The 18,881-nt window shown below is 36.4% G+C and overlaps 1 protein-coding gene across 5 annotated transcripts in view; it reads right to left on the bottom strand.

Annotated features, from left to right (window-relative positions):
* Positions 1 to 18,268, bottom strand: part of BCLAF1 (BCL2 associated transcription factor 1) — a 30,360-nt gene extending 12,092 nt beyond the window's left edge. For 3 of the 5 annotated variants that reach the window (XR_014267282.1, XM_082474566.1, XM_082474568.1), the window contains exons 1-8: positions 18,119 to 18,268; positions 11,407 to 11,510; positions 9,541 to 9,654; positions 7,800 to 8,708; positions 5,868 to 6,533; positions 5,559 to 5,728; positions 3,088 to 3,193; positions 1,907 to 1,991 (exon numbers count right to left, since the gene is read on the bottom strand). Coding sequence is in view for 4 of the 5 variants with exons in the window: in XM_082474566.1 (XP_082330692.1) it covers positions 1,907 to 1,991; positions 3,088 to 3,193; positions 5,559 to 5,728; positions 5,868 to 6,533; positions 7,800 to 8,708; positions 9,541 to 9,644 (2,040 nt within the window). In the remaining variant the exon portion in view is untranslated. The remainder of the gene's footprint in view (positions 1 to 1,906; positions 1,992 to 3,087; positions 3,194 to 5,558; positions 5,729 to 5,867; positions 6,534 to 7,799; positions 8,709 to 9,540; positions 9,655 to 11,406; positions 11,511 to 18,118) is intronic. The other 2 variants (XM_082474567.1, XM_082474569.1) reach the window with 1 other exon arrangement.
* Positions 18,269 to 18,881: the final 613 nt, after the last annotated feature.

Below are 18,881 nucleotides of genomic sequence, written 5' to 3'. Positions count from 1 at the left end.
GTAATATGATTAATGAAACCAACTGAGGTTGAACAAGGGTAGAAACAAAGCCAGAAAGATATTATTCCCAATCCTGTACTCAGTATCTGGGCCATATACTGCCCTTTCTCAATTCAGGTATTGCAACGGACATTAGTTTTAACTGGGTCACAATTCACCTCCTTCTTGTTCCATTGCTTTTTCAAATACTATATAATTTAGGAAGATGGAAAAGAGGCATCTAGGAATGAAGAAAAATTATACATCAGTAAGATGCTAAGCAATGTGGACATCCTTGCTAGTATTCAACAATAAGAAGTACTTACTCTGGGAAGTCTAGCTATAATGTTCATAAACATTCATAAAACTATAAATATATCTCCAAATGATACCAACTACTCACCTATTTGCTCCCACTGTAACAAGAAAAATCTAATCAAGAGCAAAAACCTTCCTATTCACCTAGTAATACATTATTACCAAGTCCACAAGTAACAAGATAATATAAGTGAAAGTATTTTGTAAAGGCCAAACTATATATATACACATATATATACATATACATACATATATATATATATATATATAAAAACTACATAGTACTACATATATGTTAATTGTTCACTCAGATAGGAAGATAAAGGATAAAAAGCAATGTCATATCCTCTTGTCCTTCCATTAGTTATCACTATTTTCCCTCCTCTCGATCAAAATCGGTCTGAGTAACGAAGAGAGAAGGAAGATACTCTGTCAGAGTACAAGAATAGACTAAATTGTGGGCAAAACAAAATTAACCAACATTGAACCCAAGGTATTGCAAGTAAAAGCCAAAATTAGCATTCACTTCTCAGAATCTGGTTTTCCAAGATTAATGTGCCCCATGCAAAGAAACCACTTTCTTCCTAAGCTCTAAATTTCTTATCTAATGAACAGCATGCCTAATTAAAATGGTTATATACTACAACCATTAATAACAGCTTCTAGTAATAAAAATGCCAAAACAGCCCAATTATTCAACTCTGCAAAACAGATGTATTCTCACTCTTCCTATTAGGAAACCAATGTCCAAGAAGCTAATTACTTTCCTAATATCACATAGACAGTACTTGGTGATGGCCAGAATTGGAACCAAGCAATACGCTTCCAAGCTCCCTAGCTTTTTCACTACAACAGACAGTTGCTCCCTTTTAACCTTGCTCCACATTTCAACTAGACTTTTATGGACTGTCATATAATCTACCTAGAAAATGTCAATTTCAAACTATCAATTAATCAGAGTCCCTTAACGACTGAATTCCATACTCAGAGTCCCCCGACCCCAACGCCAGTCATTCCAGTCATTCACAGACTCCTTTCTCAAGTTTAAAAGCATTCTTCCCCCCAATCCACAAAAACAGTGACACAGTTTTTGTTCCAAATATTCATTTGTAAACCAGTTCTTAGAATGCTTATTTCTTAGTCCAGATCAAAAATGCCCAGTAGCATGGAGATTACTTCTTGTTCTCTCTGTGAAGAACCTAGAGATATTAATTTAGGCACACATAAATCACGGAATATTTATTCTGGCTCATCCATTTCACCTCTAACAGAAACCCTAATATAATTTGTTTCTTTGCTTTTATAATTTTCCTTTGTCTACTCATTGATTCTTTGCCCTTTTCTTAGAACTAGTTTCTTCCTTTCAGTAGCATTTAAAAAAATTATTCTTGGTTTAACTTAGATATATAGTACAGTGTCAGCTTAATTTCTTCTAGGAAAATACACTATACACACTACCATAAATATATACATAATGTATTTACAAGTTACAGACAGATGATATCCATGAACATTTTGCCTAAACAGACTATGCTTATTAGTACAATATCATTAACTAAGCTGAAGTTAACATGAGAAAAAAAAAAAAAAAGGTCCATTCAAAACATACCTTTTGATTTTCTTCTTTAAAAACTCTCTCTTCCCCTGCTAAACGGGTGTGCTTCCTCAGGGCACTTGGAGAGATGTCAATTCTCCTTAATGTAAAATAAAGTCTATTTGTAGTCACATTAACTTTATGGTTCCACAAATTCCTAAAATTGTCCCTTTTTGTAAAGAAAATACTAGACAGTTGTTTCTCTCCCAGTTGTCTAATTTAGCAAAGCAAGATTATTAATCTAATTCCTAATAATTAAGAAATAAAAACTATATTTATTAAAAATGAATTAAAATGCTTCAACCAAATTTTTATATATAAATGAAGCCTGACCTTTTAAGATATCAAGCTTACTTTAACCACCAAAAAAAGGAAAACATGTTTTGATTAAATTGGATATTATCATTTTAAGTGTTAATCATCATACAATTATAATACATTATGTATCAATAAATATACAAATAGGATTATTTGTTAAGCATCTCCAGTATTTTTACAGATTCAGTAGATCTTTAGTTTTATTCTGTGCCTCTCCTTGCCTTTTTAAGCTAGTGTCAGTTTCATCTTCTCAGTGCCTCTTCAGCAGTGACCACCAAAACCATACCTACTTTGTATTAAGCACCGAATTAGATACTTTATAATCAATACTAATTGTCACCACCACCCTGCAAAACAGGCACTGTTATTCTTGTTTGTAGATGGGAAAAACTAATGTTAAGAGATTAAATAACTTTTTTATCACAACGCAATTAAGTGAGAGAGCAAGGACTGGAACATAACCGTCTGACTTCAACGTTCACGATCTTTTCATGAAAAACAATTCTACCTTTCACCAAGCATTTTTATTTTACAAACTTACTGGAAGTAAATCGAATTCAAGCGTTACTTACTCTAGGCATCCAACCCCCTCTCAACATACAAATGTGGTAACTATTTAATTCCATACTGGCAAGTGACAAGAATTAGTATTTTAAGTTCTAACAACCAATTTAAACGAAATAAAACTGAAAATTAAGAAGAAACAGTAAATTACAAACTTTTCAAGACTGGAAATATATTTATTCAAGCTATAAATCAAAGTTCATTTGTGTCATGACATCCATGTAGTTCCATATATCTTGTCTATAGTTCCAACATAAACTTGTTTACACAGTGTCTTCCTATCAAAACATTTTTACATGCCCAGTATACATTACCTGTGTATCTCAGGGCTCTTTTGCCGGGCACTATGTTCTTCAGTGGCTTTCTGATACGAAGTGAACCTCTCGTTTAGGGTCACTGCAGCTGATTTGAAGTATTGCTCTGTTGATTTAGGAGAAACACTGCCCAGTTAGTTATCTTTACTTTTAAGAGGGATTTTCATTTGTGACAGAAGGGCATGTAGCAGGTGAAAAGAAAATAAAAATACTCAAGAAACCTAGCAGAAGAGAACCAAGTGTTACAAAGAACTCCTACCCCGTCCCTTGTAACTTCTTGTACCTCAACAGGTAACTGATGCAAAGTTCCTCAAAGGTCCCTGTCAATATTGCATATAGTCCAAGAACAATAAATATATTAAATTGAGTCTCTAATTCCATTTCAATAATGCACTACACTTCCTCAAACAGAACAAAACGAACAATAATATGTGAATGTCCTTAAGCCTTGCCAATATGAACCAATGAAGTTAACTTCAAGTAATCATTTGCAGAAAACAAAAAATGCTACAATAACTACACAGCTAGTTTTAGTAAGCTAATCAAAGTATTTCAGCAAGAACTATGTTGACAAGAAAAACTGGATTTAAGAAAAAACTGAATACTGCCATTTCAATTGGAAAAATATTTTTTAAATCAATTACTCCAAAACTCTGGCATCTTGGCAAACCTGACAGCACATTTGATATTATTGTCTTGTCTTTCTTTTAACAACTTTAAAATTAGTAATAGCAATACTGATTAGTTTGTAAACCATTTCAAAATATGCTGTAGATGTAATATAGAAAGACGTATAAAGTCATGAAATGTTACATTATGAAGCAAGCTATCTGCTTAACAGGTCAACATACATCTGTGTCAACTTACCGCCCAATATCCAGCACATGTCTCATAACCAATCATTAAAACTTGAAACGGCCACTACAAGGGTAGTGCCTCAATCATAATTCCATGAAACCCAGGAATTTGAGCTAGCAACTCAGTTTTTATGCCATTTTTGCCAGGAAGACAGAAGATTCAACTTTGCCTGTATCTTTCAACAGCTATTTTACTTTGAAACATGGATTTGCCATTTCAAAACATATTCCAGGACCTAGTTACAATGAAAAAGAAAACATCACTGGGCATTTTCAGCTCTATATTAAGTAAGAGCTGTTCAGATCGGTTGCACAATACGAATAATGAAACATAACTACAGTTTTTAAAAAAAAAAAAAAAAAAAAAGAAAGAAAACGAAAAAGGAAAAATTTTATCAAAACCTGATCTCAAAATTCACCAATAAATTGTAAAATGTGGAGACAGGTCAAAAAAAGGTGAAAAAAGAAAAAATGTTAACGTTTCATATTCTATGCACCACAGTAATATGGTCATAAACTGGTTCACAAACCTAGTTATAGCCAAATAACAAAACTCTTTTGTTACTATGTTTAAATAATTACAGTCAAAAAGAAATTCATTAACTAGTCACTGTTTTGAAATATCAAATGCACAAAGAATTTGCTAAAGGCAAGTTTCAGCTATTATGAGTTGTTCTCACATCCAAAGACAAACTTTTCAAAAAACGGCTTTTCAGAGCAACAGCCATGGAGATTCCTAGGTAAGAAACTATTTCAAAGTAAACTGCCTTTCAAACACAAAACCAAAATAATAAAAACAAGATCTATTTGCCCAAAAAGTCACATGCTAAAACCTTTGAAAATTATTAGTAACTTTGAAACTAAAACTACATACTAGTGAAAATAGAACATCACTACTCAGTTGAAATGAACATGCTTATCAACCCTAGGACCTAAAGAAATGTCATAATTATTATCCTACTCAGTCACTATTCACAGAATCACTACTTATCCAACCTACTTATAAATTTCTTGAACTTTTTTCCCCTTTAAAAATCCTAATAACGTTTTTCTGGTTTATTTATCGTATAAAAAAGTCAAATATTATAACAAGTTAACTAATACAAAATTAACACAGGAAATTAATACTGTTTTTCCCCACTGGTTTCAAGTTTCTTTAAAAGTTAAAAAGAAATTCTTAATAAATAATAGTAACGATACTGCCCCACTTTGTTATAAATCCATGCCAAGAGTACATTAATACAAGTCACATGCATGCAATCAAAGATAATCTGTAAGCACCCTGCACTTCAAATATAGTATTACGGTACATTTCAAAAAGACTTTTAGCATTGTATAAATCTACGTCATGTTTTATCATGATACAGATTTTTAGGGTATGTTTTAATTCTATTTAGCATTTTAATCACTTTATTAAATATTAAAAATCACTTTATTAAATAGGTCTTAACGTTAACCAAACTGTTATCTCTTTCATGTAGTGCTATTTTTCCAAAAATTTAATAGTCTACATATATTTGCTAGCCCTGGGGTGCATTAATCATTACACATAGCTGTTCATTTTTTTACTTGCAAGAGAAATTTAATTCCCGATAAGAAACATACTAAACATACCTTTAACATGATGAACCAAGGACACAATGTGTTGAATAAATGACTCTGAAGTGCTTTTGCTGGCCTGTGGCAACTTAATGTGGTCAAAGATGGATCGGAATTCTTGCTCCTTCTTGACAGAATGGACAAGTGTACTAGCAAGTAGCCTGTCTTTAGTCAAGGAAGCAGGTCTGGAGCATATCGGTAACAGACACATACAAACAAAATATACCATTGGTTTGAATATGAAAATGGGAAGTACATTCAGAAAATAATTAACTGGATTATTAACTAACCACCCACAGATTACTAGGTATCAATGTGGATTACCTGTTAGAATCATCAAGAGGAACAGGTGCCATTTTGAGTTTGACTTCGGGACGATGAGAATCACTGGCTATCATTTTGATCCTAAGTGGGCTCTCCTCTCTGAAGGTAGACTTTTCTCGTGCATCCAGATTCTTGTGTAGAGGGGGACTGTAATCAAAGAGGTCTTTGAGCTTTTCAGACTTTACCTGCTCAGGTGACTGAGTTTCTTTCTTTACTGTTATTCTCTCAGAACTTTTGTCGTCTTCCTTGTGCTTATCTTTTGTAGTGCTAGGCCTTTCCACTACATATCCAGTCTCTTTAAGTTTATAATTTTTTTCTTCTCTAAATCCATCACTTTCTCTATTGCCTTTCAATGAAACTTTGGACTTGTACTTGGGTCCTTCCTCCTCAGTATTCCGGTGAGATGTAGTAGCAAAATTTTTACCCTGATCTGCAAGAACTGACTTCCTGAACTGTCTATAATCCTCTGTCTCCTCTGTGTCATCCCCTTCTGAATCATTAAACTTTTGTTTTCCAGACTCTTTATCACTGAAGTAATCTAGAGCTTCCTGATCTTCCCATTCTCCCTCTGCCCTCCCTTTCTCTGATCCTTTCTCCTTTGGAGCCTCTTTATCCCTGGTATTACCCCTATCAAGCAGGAATACTCTAGACTCTTCATCTGTGAACCTGTGAATAAGCAAAGAAGAGGATGGTAACTCTGGATTGCATTCATTGCAGATCACTTGCATACTTAAATGAGCTTCCCAATATCACAGGACCAGTAATAAGAGGAAAAAATCCTACTGAAAAGTGCTTTTTCAGATTCCACTTTTAAAAAGCATTAAACTCATCCATACAGCTTACGTACTGAGTTTTTAAATAAATTTACATATTAGACTTCCTAAAGTTTAAAGAAAGTAAAGCCATTCTCAAAAACCTATTCTATTTATAGTCCACAATTCTGCACTAACAAATCCAAGTTTCCACAGAGATTCTAGAACATACAACACAGCTTAATTTCTGAGGCTAAGAACCACTAATAAACAATATACTTATCTATTAAAATTCTACTTATGATTATATTCAAAATCTCAGACTATTTCACTTATCTAATATAAATAAGAGTTCAAAAAAGTGGACTTCAAGGTAATTAATATTAAATATTTAATAGTCTATCTAGATCACAAAATAGTTAATATATACTTTGCAGTAGAAAATGATGACTTCTGGTAATATTAAGTAGAAACTATGTATCAGTTCAATAAGAAAATTAATTTTAGATTGTATAGCACCAAACCATAAATAGCATGCTTGCAGTATTCCCTCAATCACACTACCTTAGCAACCCATTTTCATTAAGCTTTTTAGTAACCTTTAGCAATGCTTGAAATTAGAATTCAAACCAAGTATCTCTTTGAAATGTTTACTTGAGTAAGAAATACCATTTATCATCTTTTCTACAGTCAGGCAGATTCGTTAAAAACTGGCAGCTGGACTGTTTATAATACCACACAAGAACATGTAATATAACTGCATTATTTATGTAGGTCACATTATAATGGTAAAGAGAACAAAATAAGCTAACACTTATAAAATTAATCTGTTTTTACAACATGTTAACCGTTAGTTATATTGTTTTTACTGTTTTTACAACATGTTAACCGTTAGTTATGCTTTATGCTACTCAATTTCTCATTTATATTCTGAATTCTGGACTAAAAATGGATAAAATGAAAAAGAGGAATATGAATTAGCTTCATAAACATTAGAACACTTCACTTCCAAAGTTAACAAGATGTAAGTAAAAACAACTTAGAATTATCTTATAAAGAAAGAAATCATGAGTAAAAATAGCTAAATACACATCACAAAGCAATATTTAGTCTTAAAATCCAAAAAGAATTCAAAGAACAGAAGTATTAATATTATAATCTAAATTCTCTCAGTTCTTACCTTTTTAAGAATTTTCCTGTCTTTGCAGTTTCCTGATCTCCACCATCAGGATAAAATGAGGATCGTCCCCTAGCCTCATCTCTTGGAGCATTCTGTGGTGTGATTGTCTTTGCAGGGCTTCTTCGTGAAGGGATGTGATGAATTGGACTATTCTGAGAAGGACTGTATCTACTAGATCCATTTCCAACAGAACCAGACCCAGACCTTTCAGGACTATGCTGAATGGAATGTGAATGCTGAGAGGGGGTGTTTTTTGCAGAGTGTACTGTACTGAGCATGGGGGCATCAGAGCAAGATGAACTCTGACTAGGTGGTGTAGCAATTGGTGAAGGACTATGGGGTGATCTGGGACTATTATCATATGCTGAAAGGCCAGGCCAAATATCACCAGATGTGGCTGATTTATTAAACTCATCAATAGATTCAGATGGGTCATGTTCAAATGTATCTTTTGGTTCCTCCTGTGATTTGTTTTTCAAAGGACTCTCTTCTTGGGGCTCCCCTTCAGCTTTTTTGGTTTGTTTTTCCTGAGACCCTCGTCTTTTAGAGACAGGAGACTTGCTATATGGGGACGAAGAACGAGAAGAGGATGATCTTGGAGACCTAGATGATCTATATGACCGGCGAGATCTGCTTCGGGATCTTTGAGAAGAAACGGATCTTCTTTTTGGACTCCTGGAACGTGAACGACCTCGTCTAGGACTCCTAGAGTGTCTTCTATTCCAAACAGGTCTATATCCACCTCGATGATATCTACCTCCTCCTCCTTGATAATACCCTCTACCCCTTCCTCTGTACCCATAAGGTCGTCTCATCCCTCTATTATTTCTGTAATCTCGGCGATAATCTCTAGAATACATGCGATCCCTACTACGAGATCTTGAATATGTCCTGGAACGAGACCTAGAACTAAAAATAAAATAAATATCAATGCAAGAAAAATAAACTATTACATCCTACAATCCCAAATACTTCTGGTTGAACATAACATGTAAAGTGTCAAAGCCAAAAATGTATTTTTTTTAAAAAAGCCCTCATTTATAAAAAAGTAAAAATTCACTGTTTTCAATGAAGAAAATCTCAATTCTAAGATAAATATTGAGAAAATAAAGGACTTAGGAATGAAGGCACAGAAAACAGGGGAAAAAATTGACAACCAACAATAGGACACACTAACAAATTACAGTACCTTTATGCAGGCACTTAAAGTGATAGTGTTAAAAGAAAATGTAATGCCATGGAAGGTATTCACCAGTGAAATACCACTGGCTAAATGCATGCATAATAAAAAGTCAGGCCTAGAAAAACAGTACAGGAAAATCATAAACAAGTATTAATTCGTAATGTCACTTTTATTTTCAACTTGTGGTCTCTATTTTCTATGCTACTTAAAGAAAGACAACCAGAGTTCATCATTTTTAAACAAAAGAATAAACCTATTGAGACCTCAGAGTCAGAAATGAGAAACTATGAAACAGTATGCAAAGACTGCTTACTGCCAAATAATTCTTACATTATCCAATTCATCTCTTAACATTACAGCAGTTCCCACTTATCTGCGGGAAATACATTCCAAGACCCCCACTGAACTAACTCTAAAACAAGGATAACAATAGATCCATTCACAGGTTTCTTTGAGAATAAAACATGTTAATGAATGTAGCACTGTGTAAGCACTTCTGAAGTATTAGCTGATATGATTATTACCGTTATTTAAGGAATTAAAAGCACAGTAATTCACCTGTATCTCTTCTTTCTTGAGTGTGATCTTGATCTTGATCGTGAACTAGACTGTGATCTAGACTTTGATCTTGAAGAATGTGATCTAGAATTGGAGCGACCCATTTCTTTTCTCCTAGACAAATGAGAGAGCGAAAAAGGTTAAAATCACAATACAAGTGAAGAAGTTTCAATTATTTAACTTATTTTCAGATACAAACTGAATTTACAAGACATAAGTTTCTCAAAGGATATTACTCATCATTATTCATGAGTACTAAGACAGTCAATTATCCCTAACTAAAACTGTATTTTCACCTGCATGACAGGTACTGTATAGGGAAGACACAACAGAAGATTTCTATGGACTGCCCCACCTATGTGCCTCAATCCAAAAAGGCAGCAGCTGCAGAAGCCAGAAAGAGCAATGATATCAGACTACAGCAGCATGTTAGATGTTATTCCATGCCCAATACAAATGCCTACCTCTCCTGTAAAAAAGATAAATAACATCAGAGTATTACAGATAACGAACCTGAAAAAGAGAAAATAAAAGTGGCATAATACTAAAAAAAATAAAATAAACCTACCCGACTGCCACCATAAGTGCTTTATGGCCTTGAAATGGGACTAAATTGACCACTCCATGTATACAATACTGCTTGGAATGGTGATGGATAGTCTCCTAGTAGAATAAAGGTCACTAAGTCTGAACAGCTGGAGCCATGGCTCTGCTTTCAATAGTCATGACTGCAGAATAAAAATGGACTTATGTGACAATGCCTAGTTCACCCTGTAGCCTTCTGGTGAGAAGATGAAAAAGGATAAAAGATGAATAAACTGAAGAGACTGCTGCAAGAAAGAGATAATTTGGAACTACAAGAAAAAGAGAACTTGGGCACCCGTACTCTAACTTTTCTAAACACTGCCTAGTATCTAATACAATAATCAGACCTCACAGAAATCAGTAACAGGACTAAATGATTTATAAGATCTACTCTTCACAGAATTAAACATATACATATGCCTCCCAACTTTATTCCTGCTACACTATTTCCAAATTTCCACTAACTTATACAAATTAAGTAATTTTTTTTCCATAAAAATCAACTCACTTTCTTAATAGCCTGCAATTGCCAGATATTTAAACCATTTCTCCTACCATCAAAATGTTTTAATGCACTTATTTGACCTACCTAGACTTTGCTCAGTATTATGAAATAGTATTTGAAAGTACTAAGATGAGCTGAATTATAGAGGAGACAATGATGTCAGCATACTTCCTCACCAAAAAACCACATAAATGACAAATTCAAGGGGTGTCAAATATTTATTTCAAAACAAAACATATCTATCTTCAAAGAGACAAATACCAGCTTTGTCTTCTCTCACTCTTAATTCCAAGTAAGTTAAGAAATACATAAAGACAGTACTCTCCTCAGTTGTAGTGAGGATTAAACAAGTTGATACATGTAATATACTTAATACAATGTTTAGCACATAATAAGCAATCAACTTTAATTACCTTAACACGCACATAAGGGGAAAAAAGCTAAGTTACAGAACTCCTCTTGCATGCATAAAGGAGGTAGTTAAATAAACAGAGTTATTTTGTCTTGTTTTACTTTTAAATAACTTAGTGTGTTCTGAGTCTTTAAGCAGATGTGTTTATAGAAGTAGAAGCAGGCACACAACCTAGAAGCAGAAGAGATAGAAAATCTTTTCCTTAAAACCAACTTTTAAAATCTGGCTTACTTCATACAAGCCACCAGAAAACCCCCAAGAGCTTCAGACCACATCACTTTTAATCAGTCTAAATCATGAGTTCAGAAGTCACACTTTCTTAAATAAACCAAAACTGAAAACTAGAAAAAAGGATATTATTTACCTTGGGTTTTATGCAGGATCAAGCAGTCAAGTGAAGTATTTGAAATACTGTAAAATTCTTCCTGGAGAGAATGTTCTGAGAAATTAAATTCTAAATTCAAACTCCTAGCAAAGATAAAAAAAATATGAATTTGAATTATGGTAAATTAAAAATTCACTGTTTACAAAGCATCACACTAAACACTGCAATAAACTCTTAATAAAGGCACTAAATATTTCATGGAATGGGAAACTGATTCAGGAAATAAATTTTTAACCACAAAAGCTTAAAAGAACTTAACTTTTTTTGTTTCAATCAGAACGCAGCAGCGCATTATGAAACTGAAGCACCTTTAATTCAAACACCTGAATTCTAGTTTTAGCAATTTGGGCTTTAGAAAACAGAAGCTATGCTGTCATCCTATCAGAAAATTCCAAAGTGGCTGGCGTTAAGTGGCCATCTTGGTATATCAAAACATGTCATGTATCTATAGTTAGTATTCATAATGCTATAGTTTATAACTTAACTACAATATAAGTTTATTTTAGTGCTCTGCTATTTATCTTATTCTCTCCTGGTCACTTCCTTTCATACAGTTTGGTTTCATTTGAAGCTGGTTTTTTAAATTCATGTAACAGCCATCACAGTAATTCTAATTTTGTGCCTAAAAGCATTTTGATACATGTACAGATGTTCCAATAAAAGAACAGCCAGTAGATGAAACAAATATCTATTGGAAGCCAATGCTCTTCCTAATTTACCATTACTATGCAAATAAATTTAAAATCTGCACAGACTATTAAGCAGTTTCAGTATTTACTGAAAAACTTAGCCTAATGAATAACATTCAATGATTATCAATTATGTGCAAAGAACAGTCAAAAAACACTAGGGGAGCAGAAACTGAACAATGTAACATTGTACATGCCTATACTCAAGGAATTCATAAACCAACCTGAATGAAGAAAAAACAACATGAAAATCTGTGAATCTTACCAAGTTATCAATCCAATGAAAAATGAGTAAAAATGAAAATACGAAGTAGAAGAAATTAAAATTAAACTGGTAAATCAAGAAAATGTCCCCTAAATACCCATGACCCTACAGCTGAGGGGATTAAGAGATCTGAGCTTTCAGACAGGAAGGAGGAATAGGAACTTAGCAATTAAGGGAAATATACCAAAATAAAAATTAGCAAAAACAAAAGGTCATGGATACAGAAACAAAAAGATTTCTAAAGTCCTTGCATGTTTAGTTTAAAAAATATCAAATCCCCCAAGTGGGCAGAGGAAAACTCTCATCATCTAAATTGGTGCGTTGTTATGAAACTTTATGCTGACCTAGAAGTCCAATACTACTGATTCACTGCTGGAAGTGATACAAGGCTCATTTTAGCTAACACTTCCCCCAAACAATTCTAAAAGGCTAATTTTAATTTCTATATATCCAGAGAAGAACCAACTGCCAAATCTCTCTTTACTCCAAGTGATGATTTTCTGAAGTTCCAAGAAAATATACACTAGAAATAGCAGTGAGGAAGAAGGGGCTGTAGGCTGTTAGACTAGTAGATTAGATATACACTCTTGTTCACAATCTATGAATATATTCTGAAATATTCATACCAAGAACTCAATGATCATATACAAAATGTCACACAATATACTTAATATATAATGTAGATTATATTGATATTTAATAATATATTAATACTTAAGACAGTACAAAGACTGTAATCTGCTCCTCTATTTTTTTTTTTTAATGAAATCTATGTACAAAAGCACTGTGCTAAATATTATGGGAGACATAACTGTAAAAGGTCCCTGCCCTCCCAAAAACTAAAGAAGAACAGAAATCAACAAATTACAGCAAATTAAACTAACTACCAACCATGTGCCCAGAATTGTGCTAGGTGACTTTAAATAAAATCACCTGATTTAATCCTCATAATCTTATAAACTACATATTTAACTCCATCTTTCAGATGAATTTAAGCTTTCAAAATTCATATGAATTTACAACAAAGGTGCCTATCACAAGCCAGGCACAACTATTCTAGTGTAGGAAATATAGCACTTTAAGTGAGACATTAAATTCCCTACTCTCTTGGAGCTTACGTTCAAGCTAGGGGAAGAGAGAAAACAAAAAAGTGATGTGTCAAGAGGCAAAGAGCAGGACTACTACGGTGGGTCCTTGAACCGTATTTAAAGAGGTAACAGTTAAGCTAAGCTTAGACAAGGAACATTGCAAAGACCCAAGAAAAGAAAAGCATTCTAGGCAAAGGACACAAACGTAGCAAATTCAGGACAAAAAGACCAGCAAGAAGGTTCAGGCGCTGTGATCAAGGAGAGGGTATAAGACAAAACAGGAGAGACAGGAAAAGACCAAATCAAATAGCATCCAATAAGTAGGCCAGAGTAAAGAGTCTAGATTTTATTCTAACTGTAATGGGAAGACCCTGGAAAGTCTGATCAGGGAAGTCACACCATATTATTTAAGATGGCTGCTGGGTAGAGCATGAACAACTTGGAGAGAACAACACGGAGACAAACTAGAAGGCTGAAGTTCAATATAATGGTCGCCTGGATAAAGTGGTAGCAATAAAGAAAGAAAAAAGAGGCAAATCCAGAATCTGGTTTGGAAGTACATAAATAGAGTCAACAGTATTTGCTCACAGACTGTTAGTGGTATGAAGCACAGGGAATTGGAAAAAAAGCAAAAAAGAAAAAGAAAAATCAACGGTGCCCCTAAATTCTAAGTTTTGGGCTCAAGTATCTGGAAGAAGTGCAAATTTGGGGACAAAAACAGGATATTTGTTTGCCCTTTTAGGCTGCCCATGGTCACAGACTGTAAAAAGTTAATCCAGAATTTGACCAAGATCTCCTGTGCTCTCTCCGATACCCTGACAGATGCCTGACGTGGCCATAACCTACACATATAACTCAAAATATCAAATCAATCTTCCCTCTATTCTAAACAAGATCACTTACTAACACACTGTAAAAACAGAGAATAAAAGTGCTTCATGCACCTTTATCCAAATGATTCACCAACCAGTTAACACAAGAGAATGAGTCAGGCTTTATTTTTTTAAATAAAGTTCTTAATGAGAGTTCCCTGGTGGCCTAGTGGTTAGGATTCTGGGCTTTCACTGATGTGGCCCAGTTCAATCCCTGGTCAGGGAACTGAGATCCCTCAAGCCATGGAGCAGGTCCAAAAATAAATAAAAGTTCTTAGATATCTTAACAGAGTTTATCGTTTATAGAATAATACATAATGATCAGCTAGAACACAAGTGATGGAAAGCACAAAGACAACTGGGCTCAACAAAATACACAAGTTGAAGCTCCTCCAGAAGAGATTCTTTAGGTTACCCTATCAAGCATACTTGAGCCATCTTAATTTTAGCATACTCAGGGAATTTGAGCTCCAGATTTTTGTAAACAAATTATTGCTATTCACATCTTTAATAATCCTAAAATTAATATCCCATGACTCTTACTCCAACTGACTAGGTTCAAAATTCTGACTTGACCAATAACTAGCTGTCCAACACTGGACAAATTACCTTAATCTCTTCCAGCTTCAGTTTCCACATTTATAAAATAAGATTAATTACGATACTTACTCATAGGTTTAAAATTAACAAATTGAACTAATAAATGTAAGCAACTTAAAGTTTGGCACATGGTATGCACTCAAATGTTAACTATCATTATTGGTAAACCTGGTCTGTGACAGTCTTAACTGCAGTTTATTAATTTTGCTTCAAATGATTACTATATTTAAGTTTGATATTTTTGATATGGCATTAACCAGCATTATAAAAAAGGAATTTTGGGGCTTCCCTGGTGGCGCAGTGGTTGAGAGTCTGCCTGCCAATGCAGGGCACATGGGTTCGAGCCCTGGTCTGGGAAGATCCCACATGCCACGGAGCAACTGGGCCCGTGAGCCACAATTACTGAGCCTGCGCGTCTGGAGCCTGTACTCCGCAACAAGAGAGGCCGCGATGGTGAGAGACCCGCGCACCGCGATGAAGAGTGGTCCCCACTTGCCACAACTAGAGAAAGCCCTTGCACAGAAACGAAGACCCAACACAGCCATAAATAAATAAATAAAAGAATGTGAATTTCTTTAATTAAAAAAAAAAAAGGAATTTTGCTTTAAAACACTCCAGAAAAAATGAATTTGAAGAATAGATATATGTATATGTATAACTGAATCACTTTGCTGTACACCTGAAACACAACAGTTAATCACCTATATGCCAATATAAAATAAAAATTTTTTAAAAACAGAAAAACAAATAATATTAAAATTGGTAAATGCTGGTAATTATTAAACCTGGATGATAACAGTTCACTAGTCTCTCGACTTTGTGCTTGAAAATTTCCACAAGTAAAAGCTTTAAAAAATGATAGGTTTAGCTGCAAATTTTTAGTTCTTTGTCCAGCTCCTTGTCAGCCTGCTTTAAAAAAAAAAACAAAAAACGCACAGAACTGAGAAAAAGAAAGAATACCTTCATTCTAGACCAGGGTGTGCCAATCCCTGGTTCATGTAGCCCTAAGAAGTTTTCTACCTTTTTTGGCCTCCACCTAGTATAAGGAGAAATACTGGATCAAGTAAAATTAAAGTGTTTGAAAATTCCAAAATAACACACAAATGTAGGCCTGTATTATTACTACATTAATGTCTGTAGATTGTTTTTTTCCAGCCCTGGGGACAAATAAAACATTCAATACTTAAGACTCCGATGTAATACTGATGACCACTGTTTAAGAAACTGGAGTTGAAAAATGAACAAATTCCTAACCTACAACTATAACCTAAACATTTACACTTACTACCCAGAGATAACTTGGACTTCTTGATTCCCTTACCTACTTCTTGTTATTTAATAAATCACTGTAAATTACACAGTAGAATTCAGCTAGTGGTCAACTAATGATTTTGAATGTAGCTTCTGGAAACTCCCAATCCAAAGCTTTATGTAGAACTGAAAAGACTTTCTTCGTTTCTGTAAGTCGTGACTCACATAGTTAATCTAGTACAGGTAGCTGCCCACATAAGTCATTCAATAAACTCAACTAGACCTGAGCCTACCAAGTGACAAGTTTTTACAGGTCTATTTCCAAGTCCTAAAATACTATTGTTCTTCCAAGTCAAGAATCAGCTCTACCTAAAAAATTTCCTTTGCCACCATTTTAATTATCTGAATCAAGGGGGATTTCAATGTTTACCACAATGTATCAATGAAAGTGTGGTATTTTTTAAAAAAAGCTAACTGCCATCAGTAAACAGGCTTTATTTAGGTTGTTCACCTAAAGTGAGATCCTTCGATTCGATTACTTACCCTAAATTGGCTAGGATTACATAATAATGCAAATAAACTGGTAGTGGTTTTTCCCATGTAAAGGTTCTTTATTGTCTGACCTGCAGCCCAACCCTTCTTTTCAACTACAGTCCAATCGGAAGGAAAATTCACATTGAGAGATAAGAAATTCTGTTTTGCTTTTTAATACCAAAAAAATTTTAAAGGCGCTGCTGCAAAGAGCTACAAGTCTGAAGCAGCTGATCTCTGTACATCATTTTTGGTCATATCTGCCTCCAACTTTAGTCTCTGTTTTTTCAATTCTAAAATGCTTTATTAAAAAAAAATTTTGACGTCGAAAAGTAGCTGCCAGTACTGCTGCTTGATTCTGACGAGATAAACCTTAAAAGTAAATAAAGCCAACTACGGACTTAAAATGAGGGCAAATTCCTTAACCTCAACTCACCACTCCCCTCCATGTATACCACCAACTGTACCAATCACGGCTGCAACATTTCTAACGAGGTACAAGGGGCTGAAACTCTCGCAGAAAGGACGTGGCTTCGCGGGTACTACACAAATGCCCTTTAGGCCCGGGGGTGGCGGGGCCGTTCCATCGACTAAGGCCCACTGCCCAAACTAGGAAACCGTGATTAGGCACCAACTCCTACAGTCAAGAGTGCACTTTCGCTTCAAAGCAGAGTTACCAGGGGGACCCGATTAGATTAGCCCCGAAGACAATTTTCCCGCAACCCCGAAGGCCGGAGGCGGATGCCGGGGTCTGAAGAACGGAACAGGATCCTAAGACAAAGTAGGGTAACCAAAATAAGGCGTAAACCGACTGGGAGCGTGAAGCCGGGGAAAAGGAGTTCAAACGACGCGGAAAGCGGTTAGCTAACCTACCCAAGGCACTATGCTGTACGTCAGTGATCCTATCAAAGCCCCAAAGGCCGGGAAGAAAGGTGGCGATTCCAGCGAAGGAGAGGCGAACACAAGTTGTACTTCGGCCCGCCTCAGGGGCCGTAGGCGGCGGAGGGAGGGAGGAGGAAACGCGCGTGCGCGAGGCGAGCGTTAAGTCGGGCGCGCGCAGAGGTCCGGGCTGAGGAAATGGGGGAAGGGTTGAAGAGAGAGATCTGCGCAAGCGCAAGAGAAGGCCGCGCGGTCTGTGGGTTTCGAGCCAGGCTCGGAGCCGCGCGCGCGCGCGCGCACACCGTTCTCGCTGCTCACCCCACCCCCACCTTTTCGGGCCGTAGTGCCTCGAAAACCTGAGGGAAGCTGACCGGGAAACGCATAAATAACGGCGCAACGTCTCCTGGGTTCTCCTGTCGCCGCCAACCCGCCACTACCAACAAAAGATTCAACAATATTCACTCCTCCTCGACATACACTGCCCTTTGAGTGATTTGAATGCAACGCAAGGCCTACCTGACACGCCGAAGCACGGTTCCCGGCACTTATCTCCCTTGTAACTACACCGCGGCCATTTCCCGACTCAAGCACGGGAGGAAAACCATAGAGGTATCTTCAACGCGCGAGCTCCTCTCCGTCACTTCCGATTTGGGGCGTGGCCTCCGGTGCCGCTAAATATATGGGCAGGCCCCGCCCACCCCTCCGCCCTAAACCGGCTCCCTGGCCGCTAAAAAGATGTTTCCTGAGGCTTTCTGGGAAGTCGCGTGGCTAGTCTCGCGCGATGATCTGGCGGCCCCGCCTTCCGGCCTTTAGCAGCCGCCTCCGCCAGGGTGGCGGTAGACAGGGGGCGGGGTCTTTTCGCTCGGCCCTGAGGTCGGCGGTCCACACGGTTGGGTACGCTGGCCTCTCTGCCTTGCGTTGAGGGAACCCTCCGGCCTTTTCTGTCGCCCCCACTTTTTGCTCGTCTGGTCCATGCTTTCTGTGGGGCCAACTCAGACCAGGCCAGAAACAAAAAGATAATCTCACACTGAGGAAAAGACGCGGACGCAAGGGGCTGCTCTGTTCGCACACTGCGTCTCTACGCCAGGAAGCGCCGCGTTTCTTCTCCGACGCCGACTGGAAACCAGGAAGTGCTGCTTTTGCTTTGATAGAAAATATGCCAGACGCACTTAGAAAGTAGAAAAATGGCCACGATCTAAGTCCCTTTTTTGAGTGGCGTCACACCAACTCTACCACCCGTAGCGGAGTTCACGCCGCAGTGCTCCGAAGCGGCTTAGGC

Source organism: Balaenoptera physalus (genome assembly GCF_965194825.1).
Source record: "Balaenoptera physalus genome assembly, chromosome: 9".
Lineage (NCBI taxonomy): Eukaryota > Metazoa > Chordata > Mammalia > Artiodactyla > Balaenopteridae > Balaenoptera > Balaenoptera physalus.
Note: the sequence above shows the minus strand (reverse complement) of the source record. Positions and strands in the feature narration are given on the sequence as shown.